General features: G+C 33.0%; 1 protein-coding gene across 1 annotated transcript; it reads right to left on the reverse strand.

Annotated features, from left to right (window-relative positions):
- Window positions 1-520: 520 nt before the first annotated feature.
- Window positions 521-8,025, reverse strand: LOC112518196 (tetraspanin-18). Its single transcript, XM_025125810.1, has 6 exons — window positions 7,539-8,025; window positions 6,429-6,528; window positions 5,617-5,697; window positions 5,425-5,529; window positions 2,192-2,392; window positions 521-912 (listed from the first exon to the last, which is right to left on the reverse strand). The coding sequence occupies exons 1-6, from the start codon at window positions 7,925-7,927 to the stop codon at window positions 856-858; spliced, it is 933 nt and encodes a 310-aa protein (XP_024981578.1). The 5' UTR covers window positions 7,928-8,025; the 3' UTR covers window positions 521-855.
- Window positions 8,026-14,798: the final 6,773 nt, after the last annotated feature.

Raw genomic sequence — 14,798 nt, forward strand, 5'->3', positions numbered from 1 at the left:
CTTCCCTATATATATATATATATATATATATATATATATATATATATATATATATTATAACATTAATATGTAAAATTAATAATTGAATTTATCCAGTTTTTCGTTTTATAATGTTATTATTTAGAAATAAAATGACGAGTAATGGAGGTCGTCTTTTGTTCATTTGTGTTTGTTCGTTTATGTTCATTTATATTCGTTCGTTTAGCATCTTAATGAACGAACATAAACGAACAAACATGAACCTCAAAAATTCCGTTCATGTTAAAAGAACAAACATGAACAAGCCCACAGACTGGACTGGACCTGACCGAACAAGAGTGGATGGGCAAAAGTGAGGTATGCAGATGAAAGAACTTTGGAAGGTTTTATGATCTTAATCTGAAACAGGTACTTTACTTTAGTTATCCGTCTGTTTTTTGTTGCTGTCCCAGTCTAACGTTAACAAGTTGTTCTGTTATGTCCTATTTTATCCCGTCATGTGTATCAAAAGCACCCCAAAGAAGAAACAAATAGGTTTCTTTTTCTGAACTCAATCAATTAATCCGGAAATGTTTTGCATTTCAGTGGTACAATACACACACTCATGCGCACGCACACAGGTTTCTATACAACACGGTTATGCCTAGCGGGCTAGAAAATGGTCACACGGCTCGCGTTTCTATCTATACAAACAAAATACACAAACATGATACAGAAATACCTTTTTTAGCAAGATTCGCCTTTCTTCTATCCAACACATTGGTTTCGCATTGCAGCTTTTGCAGTACAAATTTGAGAAAGCTTCATGTCTGCTAAACACATACACGGGTTTTCACCCGACTTCCCAGCGATAAAAACGCTTTTCGCTTTTGATGCTTAGACTTTCCTGTCAACTGGTGCACTCGGATTTGATTGGTTTCCATTCAATCCGTACTGTAATGGGAATGAAAAGCAAGTCAGGGGTGGCAAGAACTAACTGCGGAAAGTTAAGACCAAAATGACGAGATGCCATGGAAGCGGATCCAGAAAATTTTCCGTGTGGGGGCACAAAATAATTAACATGCTATAAAATAAAATAAAAGTTAATTAGAAAAAATACGATGTAACAAAAAATGATTTACAAGTAGTTTTTTGCAATAGCCGAGGGGCTATATCTTTGTTAAAACACTTGATGAGAGTATATAGTGCATTATTGGTGATCAACAGATAACCACTTAAAAGGGGGCCACATGCTTATTTTCAGTAGTATGGGAACTATAGGCGAAGGATCGTGTGAGAAGAAGAGTTAAGGTGAGAAGCAACAAGAGATCTGGACCCTTGATCACCTTTAATCTCAAACTCACCCATGAATTCAAATGCAAAAGATTGTATCATTTTCCATTTGAATTTCCTCGTTATTGTTTTAACTGATCGCTTGATACGGGGATTGATGCGGTGCATCTCATTTTAATATGCATCCAAGAGTGGAGATCCCTTCTTATACTTCTCATCTTAACTCTCATCCTCACAGAAACCCAACCCGGGAACTATATATACTATATATATATATATATATATATGTGTGTGTACTCCCTTTGTTCCAAAATAATTGTCCGCATATTTCTATTTTAATTTGTCCAAAAGTAAGTGTCCACTTGCTCTTTAAGTGTCTACTTTCCAATTATACCCTTAATCATGAGATGAAAAACTCATTACTCCTATTTTTAAGAGTAAAATTGTCATTTAGTTAATTAAAAACTGTAGTATATGCATATTTCTAATACCGTTTGCCTTTTTCGTTGTGAAAATTTATTTAGGAACGGAAGGAGTATATAACAATAGTAATAAATAAATAAAAAATAAGTTACATTTTTGTCTCTGTAGTTAGTTGAAAAATGCTATTTTCATCCCTGTACTTTTAAAATTATGATTCTCAGCCCTATTATTTACAATTTATTGTTGTTTTTCGTCCTTGTGGTGTACAATTTATTGTTGCTTTGGTCCTTATGGTTTTAGAACTCATTGTTGCTTTCCTCCCTCATACTTAAAGGTAAGAGTTAGCCCCAAGGATGAAAATAGTAATGAATTGCAAACCAGAAGAACGAAAACCTCAAGCACATGCGTCGTAATTTTAACAAACGATAGAGACGCAAACATAAGTTACTCCAAAAATATACTATAATCGACACAGATATTATATAGAAAACATCGTAGATGAGAATCAAGGAAGTACCTTTTCTCTCATCCGCAAGCTCCAAATGTCCGAATGAAAGGCTTTACCATCACCACCAGTCGATCCTGATGCTTGGTTTGGATGCGGGTTTAGTAGGGGCTCCCATGCTCTCCCTCTTGAATCCAAACCTTCCTCCATATCATCCTTCCTCAGTGAAGATACCATCATTCCCAATAGTATAGCAAGAAGTAGACATACGGCCTGAAAACAGTACAATGATCGTGTAAATAATACATCATTGGTTTTGAAAAATGTAATAAACCGTTAGAGCATCTCAGTAGGAGGTTCTCATAAGCAAAAAAGTGCAGGTTCTTATAAGAACTACCATTGGAGAGAGTTCTTATAGGTGTGTTTGGTATCCAGACAAGCAAGACAAAATAGTTGTTCAGCGATTGGTAAGACAAAACTGGACATAATAGATAAAATGACCAATTTACCCCCCATGAGTTGTTTATATCTTTTATATATTTTGATTAATTTACATAATTTATTTAAATTATAATAAAATAAATATTTTTATAACAAAATATATCATTAGGAAGTTTTCGTCAAGACTATGAAAATAACACCAAAATAGAAAGTTTATGTAGCTTCCGATTTTTATTTTATACATTTTCTTTATTATTTTATTATTAATAATATTTAATAGATTATATCTGTTATCAAAAAAATAGAAACCATATAAAAATAATAATTTGAGGAGAGCAAAGTGAAAGTTTAAGTAGCATAAAATACTATAAATAAAATTTAAAAAATGAATAAAATATAAAGAGGCAGACTTGTTTGATGTTTTAGAAGAGAATTGTGTTTTCATTTGAAGTTATATTGGTAAAATATAGGTTTGTTCCCCCTTGTCATGGAGTGGAGATGTGTTCCATGCCTATTCCACTCTGTTCCACATAAAGATTCTGCCAAACATGGAACAGTGATCCCTATTATGTCTTGTGTACCAAACGCACCTTATAAGACACTCACATCCTTGGAGTTCTTGTATAAGAACCTTGGTTCTTACCTTGAACTTTGTGTGAAACGACATCTTAATAGTTTTTCACATTTTTTTCGACATTTAATAGGTTTTTAATATAATTATTGATGATGAAAAATTACATGGGACCCACAAAAGAGGTTCTTATAAGAACTACTATTGTGGAGTTATATGTACATTTTTGATTTGGTGAATTGTATATTGATGTGGCAAGAAAAAGAACACAAAAAGTAGGTTCTTATAAGATCTTCTATTGGAGATGCTCTTAATATGCAGAATAATCATCCATATACTAGGTTCTAGGCTTCTAGCTCTATCAATGCGAACAGGGTGCTTGGTTGGGGGCATTAGGGGGCGAGGAATGGAAATGAGAATGGATAATGATGTTTGGTTCAATATAATGCAATGAGAGTGATTACTTACAAAGTGAGAATGATTTTTCATTCCCCAACATTACCTTTCTTTATCATACCCATTTCTATTCGAGTTTAAACCGAAACAAGCACCCCCTAAATCTGTTTTGCTTTTCCTATCCCTAAGTTAAGGGTCGGTAGTTTAAGGGAAGCTTGTAAACATGAACAAGGAAAATGAGCATCTCATTTTGCCTTAGAAAAACCAAATATATATCTATGAGCATTTGCCCTATTTTGTAATATTTAAAATCAATAATTTACTTTTTCCTTGGTAGTGAAGATATCACATATGGTCGTATAATAGTAGAGGATTTGTCCAAAACAAAAAGAATCCGGGAAATATTTGTGGTCTACAAAGAGCAAGATATATTTTTTCAGTGTTTGAAGCTTGAGCTCAACACTTGTTTAACAACGATGAGTTATACATTATAACCTAAAATTCAAGCTTTATAAACTCGTTTATGGGCTTGAATTAGAGATCGATTAATTCATTTATTGACTTGAGCTCGATATTTTGATTGTATGATTTATGAACATATAAACATGTGCGGCTCAAAAAATGTATGCTCGTATGGGTTGTCTTGGCTCGACTAGAAAAATTTTATCGAGATTTCAAACGAGTTGAATAGAACATTGGTGTTATGGAGTTCGACTTGTTAAGTTAAACGAGCTTTATTTTATGTTCGAGATTGGCTCGAGCATTAAAGCTCAAACTTGAGTAACTCGTTAAATGCTTGAATTGTTAGCATCCCAAGCTACTATAGATGTGGGGAGGGAGAGAGAGCGCACAGGAAGGCTGACATCGCTCTAAGATGGTTTTAGGGAAGGAATCCCGTCATAGTAGTTTTGTGTACTTCGTTTAAAGCAATTCAGTGTTCCCTCTTGTTTTAACCTATTTTCCTCACATGGGTCTCTAATGTCTTTACCATTATTGTCTTTGTTGCATGCTGCACATACTCTTTTGCTACTCTGTTTTCCTTTGTCTCATGACCTCCATTATGTCTTATATTTATTAACTTTTTTAAGAAGCTTAGATGATGATAAGATGAGAAAACTTATTTAATATTAGGGTTTGACTGGGTATTTAATAACTCTTTAATGAGAGCGCCTAGGCCCAAAACGCTACTAAGCCAAGGCGTATCGCCTTGGTGAGCCTCGTGAATACGCCCCGCCTCGACTTTAAAAAGCCTAAGACCTTGAGCCTCAGGCGCCTAAGACCCTACAAAGCCATCTTAGATAAATATGTATTCCATCTACACCTCACTCCAACACCTAGTATAAGAGTAAGAGCTAAGAATCAAATTATCGCTATGTTTATTCCTCTCTACTTCTTTTTTCAAGCAGATAACCCCAATATCTTAGTTACTATCATTGTCATACCCATTACATCCTAGCCTAGGCTCTTCTAGTTTCTTATTAATCAACCATTTTAAGAAAGAGAGAATAATCAAAGGTGAATAATAGCACTGGGTAAGAACCAAGCATCTTAGACTTCACAAGGTAACAAACTAGCAACTGATATGAATATGTTTAGAAGTGTTGGCATATTCGAGATTTAGCTCATGGAATAAAAGAATTCAAATAAAGCTGATTTGGTCAAGTCAAGTGAGGCTCTGTGCACGTGATAAACCGAGTCGTATGCTATTTCCATTTATTTAGTAGTTTCCTTATTTCTAGCAGTAAAATTAGCTTGTTTCTGTTTCAATTTCTTTGTATTTAAAGCCATTCTGGCATCGTTCAATATTATCAAGAATTCGTGAGCATTACCTGAGTTTACTTTAACAAGAAGTGTATAAGATTATCCCTTTAACATCAAATCTGAAAGGAAATCTTACCTGAATTACAATTATAGCAATGCCAACCCATTTACAAAGATCAATATTATCTTCAATGAATTCCCGCATGCTAGCAATTTCTCCTGTTGGGTCCTGTGGTAAATCCTAAAAATTGTCGAAAGTGGTTACTTGGGTGAAAACTCTTTAAGACCAACATAAATATAAATCTCAATATTGATTACAGTATCACACCTTTTCCCAACGATGATCAAGTGCAATGAATACAACTAAAGCCACCTCAAGCAGGATCAATACGCTTTTCAGTATGGTATACTGCGAATTTTTCACGTTAAGAAAGTAACTAGAGGAATTTAAACCAACTGTTTTCATAAAAGACATGGCAAGAAAATTCTATTAATCTTTATTGGGTTCTTCCTACATTAGGTGTATTTGGGCAAAAAATTGATTATTGACAACCCCAAAAGGCCCCACATGGAACCTGCATCCAAGGACACCAATGTGAGGGGGCATTTTTTGTCTTACTCGGCGGTTGAGGCTAGTGGGGGCCAGCATCGAATCCGGGACCTGTCTTCTATTCGGGCAAAGTCTCCCCCCTTTGTCGAATGAGCTACACACTGAAGGCTCCTACATTAGGTGTATTATTTGATTAAGTTGTAGCAAATGTTTATAGAAAATTAAATGAAGCTGGAAAACAAAATCTTGAATTTAACTATAGGCTTTTTATTTGTGTTAAATAGATTTTTCTGAAAAATGTAAGATATATAGCTTGCCATTTCTACCAACCCATGTTGGTACAGGTTGAGGGTAACTTTGAAAACATGTGACACTTACATAACCAGTAGGAAGACTAAGTCCTAGAAAAATTCATATTGAAGTCTATTCCCGAGCAAGACTTAAGTCGCTTGAAATCCGTTGTCTCATTTCTACATTAATATCCCTAGTTGGTGGCCATACACACCCTCCTTCACTATTTATGGACACTATAGAGATTATTGCAAATGTTTAAACATGTCATCCAGATAGAAGAAAGAAATAAAGGATACGAAACAAAGGCAACACCCATTGATCGCTTCAGCTGCAATATGACCTATGCAAGAGATACAACACAGTACAATACCCAATCCCATAAATGCGTATATGAACCTGCCACAGAATATCATGCCACATTATCAAAGAACTCAATATATGAACAACGTTTCTATCATAGCCCGTCCTGTTGGTGATTTCAATGTCATCAAACAATTTTGGTGTAAGTGTCATCTACAAGAGATCGACTAGGGAGTGCGGAGTGCACACTCACAAATGTTGCTTCTATCACATTAGATCGCCATAAGGCAGGGGTCAAGGGGGTTGCGTTCCCTTGTAGGGTCCTAGGGGAAGCACCCATAGCGGGGTCCAAGGGAATTACTAGGGAAATTTGAGTTTCTGAACATTTTGAGTGAAGTTCAGAAGGTTGGAATCCTTCTTGAGTTTGGTCAGAAACTTAGTATTTTGGAGACTTAATTCTGGAATCAGAAGCTTCTGAGTTGAATCAGAAGCCTCCGAGTCTACAAAATTAGAAGCTTCTAAGTGTGAAGGTTTCTAGCTTCTGAGCCTTCTGACTCAGAGTCAGAGATGATCTGTTTCGACCTATCCATAAGTTGTGTAACTGTTGTATTAACTGCCTAACTGCCCGTAACCATCGACATCTCATATAAATATGTAAAACATGGAATCAGGGTGTATAAAAAAGGAACTCGATTTTACAGCCGTCTAAGATCAGCATAATCATTGGATCATCCCAATCCCCAATCGTGATATCCAAGGCATATAAAGTCGAATTAGTGTATTTGGAATGTAAACAATACGTGATCCAATTGATTTATCCTGTCTTTTTATGATAAGGGCCCTCAATTTCTAACACATCCCCTAGACCCTGGTCGAAACCAGAATGCTCAATCAGTACTTGTTAAATTTTTCAGAAACCAAACTCAGACACCTTAAAAAATGCAGATCGTTGAAGCTAGACAATGTAATACATCCCACATTTTTTTGAGAACTGCAATTGTTGACGCATTGACCTCAAATTTTTTATTTCGTGGTGTTTTAAATAAACATTTAGAATAAACCCCAAAAGGACAACCTTCCAATGAAAATTGAAGAAGAAGATTTACCAGGGGGCAGGAATGGGATTGGAGTCTAGCTTTATCCCGCCATGAATACCGGTGATCGTGTCCGCTCCAAAATTCAAACGAATCACTTGACCAGAAACTATACCGGTGTTGAAAACAGAGAAAACAAATTCAGATGAATCCGGCGATGGAGCTGGAGCTAAATCTGAAGGAGGTGGTGGTGGTAATGGTGATGGTGATGGTGAAGGTGGTGATGGTGAAGGTGGTGATGGTGAAGGTGAAGGCGGAGCTGGAGGGATCGGCAAGTGTTTCTCCCACTGATTCAACATATACGCAGAGTAAACAATGATCGAAATTCCAATAAATGTCTGGAAGAAAATGAGGAATTTGAGAATGAATGCCACAAATGTATGGCAACATGGAGTCCTCATTTCTTCGTTCAATCTTCAAACAATTCGTTGATTTTGCACAAAATATTGAATCCAACGAAACCCTAGTTTCAGATTTAATTCGGTTTTGTTCCTTTTCCGTTGCTTTTCGTCTAAAAATCCATGAGATATGAATATTCCATAACATATACGTTGAATGGAAAACAGTTGTACTTCGGCATTTGGCACTTGGCACTTGGCAGCAATCAAGGCCCAATGGGCTCACATGGCCTACTATCATAAATTATGGGCTCAAAATTATAAATATGAGCTCAATTATTGAGTTATTTTCACTTTTTGATTTAATTTCTATAAGGGCTAAATACGTAAATTTACATAAAGTAATTCCCTTAGGACCCGTTAGGGGCGCTTCCCCTAGGACCCCGGAAGGGGGCGCACCCTCTTTGACTCATGATTTATGGCTATCTAAGGTGATATAAACAACATTTGTGTGTATGCACTATGCACCTCCTTCTGACTCACTTTACGTAAAGCCCTTTTCAACAAAGATACAACCATTTCCGTATTGTAAAAAACCCCACCTATATATCAGTTTTAATTTGTACTTTTAAACAATTATATTTTATTTTATTTTAGAGTATATTAATTATTTTATGTCCCCGCTCGGAAATTTTTCTAGATCTGTTATCGTGGATAACAATAACATTTTTTTTTGTCTTAACTCTCTACAATTTGTTGTTGCCACCCCTAACATACTTTTCATTCCCATTGGAGTAGGGATTGAACGGAAATCAATCAAAGCTGAATGTACCAATTGACAAGAAAGTTTAAGCAGCAAAAACGAAAAGTCGGGTGAAAACCCGTGTGTGCTTAGCAGAAATGAAGCTTACTCAAATTTGTACAACTTAAGCTCAATGCGAAACCAACGTATTGGATCAAAGAAAGTCGGATCTTGCAAAAGAAAGGGTGTCATGTATCATGTTTGTGCATTTTGTTTGTATAGATAGAAAGGCGAGTTGTGTGACCATTTTCTAGTCCCTTGTTGTTTTAGGCATATAGAAGACGTGTGTGTATGAGTTGTATTACTGCAATTAGTGATGGTCAAAAACCGGTCCCGGAGCAGTCCTAATTAGTCCCAAGCTTTCTCATAACTGACAATAACCAGGACCGGTTACGGCCGAAAATGGTAAGACCGGTCAAGGTTCTCCATAACCGGTTATGGGCCGCCAGCCTCGTACCAACTGGTCCCAAAATTAATAAAAAAAAATAATTGACATATATATATATATATACTATCTTATAAAGCAAATTTAGTAAAAGTCTTAAAGTCTTAAAATACTAAATGACCAAGGTACTCTTTATACACTTTTTCACCCCTTCCTCTCCTCACATGCACTCACCCCCCCTCACATACACTCACTATCTCACAACCCATCTTTTTTTATTACAATTTTAAATTTACACTTTATACTCTTATAATTAGTTAATTAATTTACTTTACGTCATTTACTTTTAAATGTTTCATTTTAAATTTTTATCAAATTAATATACATAATCGTATATCAATTAAAACATGTTTAAAAAATACATTTTTATTTTAACAAGTTACACCATTATAATCGTCTATTTAATGCCTTCGAAATGAGTCAAATATTGAATAGTTTTTTACTTAATTATATTATTATATGTTATATATACTGTGAATTTTTTTTTTAATATTTACGATTTATAATTGTATAGTTATTTATTTACATATATACAATATATTTTGGGGTTAGGCTGTCCAAATTGCACTATATAATATGTTATGAATTAATATGTTTTTGGGTTTTTTTAAATATATATATATACATGTATTAATTCAACCTTAATTTGAGTTTTTGGACAAGAAAGAGGGTAAACAGTTGAAATTTCATTCTAAAACTCATCTTTTTTGGACTTTTCATGGCTTATGATTTGTTAAATTTGTAGTTTTCTTTATTGGTTTTGAGTGTTTATCTTAGAATTCAAGTTTTTTGGTTTTTTGCTCTTGGTGTAAATCGAACACATTTGTGGAGTCGTTTAAATATATTGGATTTTAAATTATCATACAATTTTTTTCATCGATAGTCTGTAATTTGAACCATAACTCTTATTTATTCAAATTGTATTAATATGTAAAGACCAAGTGTAACATATATCATCGTTAAATCTTATCTTATAAAACCAGTGGAACTTCAAAATCTTTAAAATTCATGGCTCCCGCCGCATTGCGCGGGTACACAACTAGTTTTTAATACATTATAAAATATATAATTGGTTACTAAAATACACTTTAAAAATACGTTTTAATATAATTAAAATTACATTGTTTTAGAAAAAACACACATTTATTTATAAAATTATTTGAATTTTCAGGTCAGGGCGGGCCATAACCGGTCCCAATCCCACAAAACTGCCAAGAACCCCAACCGATCATTTGCCGGTCCCAGGCGGGGCTAACTTGGCCATCACTAGCTACAATGTAATAACACTCTCTCCCATCCACTCTTGTTTGGTCCGGTCTGCATACCAAACGCATTGTGTTTGGTATATGAGACATGATTAAACATGACATAACAAAGACTTATCCAACTTTTGGTGTGACATTTGACTGTCAAGATTTATTTATCTGATTTATTTTTAAATCATAAATATCAAAATAGACAAATTGCATGAAAAAGTAACGTACTTTAACTTGATTCATATTTTGGGTAACGTACTTTTAACTATCACTACTACTACCCACCGACCACCTCTGCCTTCAACATGTCGGTCACAAACTACCTCCTATATCATTCTCGATCACCACCACCATTTTCACATCCTCTACAATTATCGTCGTCCACCGGTCACCACCACCTCCGCGCTACCACAAAGACTAAGAAGACCCTCAACTGCAACAACCTCCAGTCTTGTTCAATCCAGTATTGTATAGTCTCCCCCTCTACTCTACTTTAGACCAATCCAGTTCCGTCTTATCCAAGACAATTATGGGTGCATATCAAACACTACCTAAATACTTTTTTTTTATTAAAAATGATTTTTAATAAGTTATTAAATTTAACCTCTAATTAAAATATATTATTCATGACTAAAATATCAGAGAAATGGACAAAATATAAAATTATGATTTTTTATGAAAACAACTAAATTCCATCTAAAAAATCCACTGAAGATTTAATTTTCTATAAAAAGATGGATTAGACAAATTATATATATATATATATATATATATTCTCAATCAAGAAGAACATACTTTAATTAATTTATGCATATGCTTTATTTTAAAGCCTTTTTTTTAATTATTATTAAAAAAATCTTAAAGATTCTTTGAGTTTTTTACGCTTTTAACTTCTCAATTTATGTTTATTTTTTATGAATGGTTTACTAAACAACTATCAGTTCAATTATCTTAATTGATGAATATAATGAGGACCGAAAATCTTACCCAATAAGAAAGAAGACAAAAGGGGAAGACAAAGATCAGTAATCTTACCTGGTAAGTGAGAGTGGTGATTCTCACCTGTTAAATACTTATCAGATTATGAATGTTTACGATCAATCCATTTTGATGACAATAATTGTCACCCCATAAGATAAGTAAAAATGTTGATTCTTACTGGTAAGCCTTGGTAAACAACCTCGGACCATTACACTCTTTTTGGTACCTGGTGTTTGGTTTATAATAAATTAAAGCTATATAATAAAAATAACTAATCAACCCTCATAACAGGGGCGGATAACCATAAGGGCCTTGGCACCTGAGCTTTTCTTTAGATAGAGTGAAACATCTACAGTCTATTAAAATTTTAAATATAAATTTTTTTGGATCCCTTCACTATTGCTGATCTAGTTCATTTGTGTTCCGTCTTTACCTCATAATATTTTTTTAATGATTATGATTAATTAAATAAGTTCTACACGCTTTATATAAATGACTGGCTTGCATTTGTACTCCTTGATATATGTTGAGAATTTAACACATAAAACACTCATTTTACGTCTTTTTAGTTATAATATTTTATTTTCATTCCCAATTGGAGTCGTTTTTATTTATTTCTTTATACATTTGTTATTATGAAGCTAAATATTGTGGTTGACTTGTTGGTACTCTTGGATGAAGCTAATATGGAATTTTTGTGAAAACAGCAGATGCTACAGCATTGGTGCAGCGTTGATATGATTCATGCGCGGTTTTTTGGAGGACTTAATGGTTAAGACGCTGACTTTTTGGCTAGTGGAAGACAGCTGTAAAAGCTGAGTTTTTGGTTAAAAATATGATGTTTAGACTTAGGTTAGGTCATTGTACTTTTTAGTTACCCTTTTGTTGCCATGTAACTAACTTTTGGAAACTTAGCCTCCAAGTCTTTTGTTTTTGTCTTCTAGTGACCCCTTTTGTGTATAAAAAGAAGGCTTGAGGTGCCTTCTTCTATCATCCCTTACTCCATCTTCCATCCATTGTATCCTATTTCCTCCATCAAAAACATTAGTTAGTGTTGTAAACCCTCTCCAAGGGTGATTTTTATTAATCTTTTGAGTTCATCATCTTTTTCTTCTTTAATATTCTCGTCTTTTATTTTTTGTTCTTTATTTTACGTTCCTTTACGATTATTGTCATTTACATTTCGTTATTTAATTTACGCAATTTACATTATCGCAATTTACATTCTCGTCATTTATTTTATCGTCATTTACATTTTCGTCATTTATTTTATTGTTATTTACTTTACGCAATTTACGTTTATGTCTTTATTTTCCGTCATTTATTTTTTACTTTCCGTTATGAGTAGCTAAACTTTTATAGCTTGGGTGTGAGACGGAAATGTGAGATTTTCAAATCAAACAAATGTAGCTAAGTGTTTTCGTAAACAACGTTCCATTGTTTCATTCGAGTTTTTATAAAACCAATCACACTTCTTGACGGGTTGATCACTTGAAAGTGTTAAAGTGCGATGGACTTAGAGATAAGTTATTGATAAGCACGTCAACTTGGATGACATAAGAGATAGACTTGAGAAAGTTGCCGACAAAGAGACTTGTCATTTATGTTTTTCAAAACTTAGCTCCCGACGGGTTGGTCACTCTTCAAAAGTGTCAAAGTGTGATAGATTCAGAGATGAACTATCAAAAACATGCCAACTCGAATGATATGACTCGAGAGAGTGATTTTTAACAAAGAGATTTGTTTATCCATATATTTTGAAAACACCATTGTGTCACTATCCCCGGTCCGGACACCGCATAGAGATATAGGTGGAAAGCTATAAGATAGTGCAATGGTGAAGTCCGAGAGGAATGCCTTCAAAATAGATGGTGGAACTTAGTTTCGAAACACTACTTGCTGTAGCATTCCTATAGCATTGGCTGTTAAAATTTGTGTTTGGGTCTCACCTTAAGTCTTACACCCTTGCTTCTTTTATATATTCTGTATTCTGTTTGGATTCACCTTACAATCAAACAAAAGTCTTCAAAATCATCATATGAAATCATCTATTTCATTGGACTCTAATTTAACTTTGGCTACAATCCCTGTGGACGATAATCCGGTACTTGTACCATTTTATTATTTGAAAAAACGACGTTGGGCCGTATTTTATACTTGCTTTGTGGCCTAATTTCATTAGTCTAAATGTGTGAAATATAACCGACCACTCCCTCTATAAAAATCCAAAGGGAAAAATGCAGAAAATAACAATCTACTTTCATAAATTTCTTAATTATAGCATTGTACTTTCAGTTTTTCTTATTACAACAATATACTTTCAAACTATTTTTTATTAGAACATTGTACTTTGAAAAATTTATCCATTATAGTCTTGGGTAACCTTTTGATTTAAATTTACCCATTATAGTAGGTTTCCATGCCACATCATTGTCCATGTAGGTTGTTCACATGTACTGTAGTGATGTGACTTTCTTACTATATCATTGTACTTTCAAAATTATTTTATCATAGCATCTACTAGTTCTTATTAAACACTGTATTTTTTATTTTAATTTTTAGATATTTTACATGTTATTTAATAAATGTATTAAATGAATTAAAAAAATTCTAAATTATTCATTGATATATCAATATCAATAAAACTAGTAGAATACAACTTATCTCGCTAATATTTTTAAAATAATATGTGTTTTTTGAAAAAAAAAGAAAATAATATTTGTTCTTTTTTTACCAAAAAATATTATCTTTTAAATAATATATTATATTTGTTTAATTTTTTTTACTTGATATATAAATTAATTAGATTTTTTTGAATTATTTATTAATATAACAATATTAAGAAATTGTAGATAACAATTTATTTCGTTAATATTTTAAAGAAAATTTTAAAAGATATATATTTATTTGAGCAACATAAAATAAGAAAAGTTAATTTTTTATAAACAAAATATATCTCGAAAATAATGTTTCATATTTATTTAATAAATATTTTACTCTAATAATATTTAATTTGAATGCAACTTAATAAGAAAAAGTAAAAAAATAAATAAATGTTTTTTTAGATCATAGCAATGAAAAATGAAAATAACTAATAATAATTTAAAATAAGTTTTTATTTTAATTTTAGTTAAGTCATCAAAATGATATGTCATCCACATCACCTTATTAAAGCCACACAAACAAAAAAATCAAAGGATTAACCAGTTTAAAAGGTAACAGGTTACCCATTGCTATTATGAGTATATTTTTTAAAGTAAAATGTCTTAATAAAAAATAATTTAAAAATACATTACTATAATAAAAAAACAAAAATAAAATGCAATAATAAAATTTTTTATAAAAATAAATTGCTATTTTATTTATTTAACCCAATCCAAAAATTAGATTACCTGAAAATTAAGTGCGGCCCCATTTGATTAAAATTTGGGAAGGTGTCGTTTGGAAGTT

Source organism: Cynara cardunculus (assembly GCF_001531365.2).
Source record: "Cynara cardunculus var. scolymus isolate 2C chromosome LG 9, CcrdV1, whole genome shotgun sequence".
Lineage (NCBI taxonomy): Eukaryota > Viridiplantae > Streptophyta > Magnoliopsida > Asterales > Asteraceae > Cynara > Cynara cardunculus.

Excerpts from the sequence above, each read along its gene's own strand:
- LOC112518196 (XM_025125810.1), bottom strand. The coding sequence starts at position 7,927 with ATGAGGACTCCATGTTGCCATACATTTGTGGCATTCATTCTCAAATTC. Across the intron at positions 6,529-7,538 it reads AATCCCATTCCTGCCCCCTG|GTTCATATACGCATTTATGG; the intron begins GTAAATCTTCTT and ends ATTCTGTGGCAG. Across the intron at positions 2,393-5,424 it reads TTGCTATAATTGTAATTCAG|GCCGTATGTCTACTTCTTGC; the intron begins GTAAGATTTCCT and ends TACTGTTTTCAG.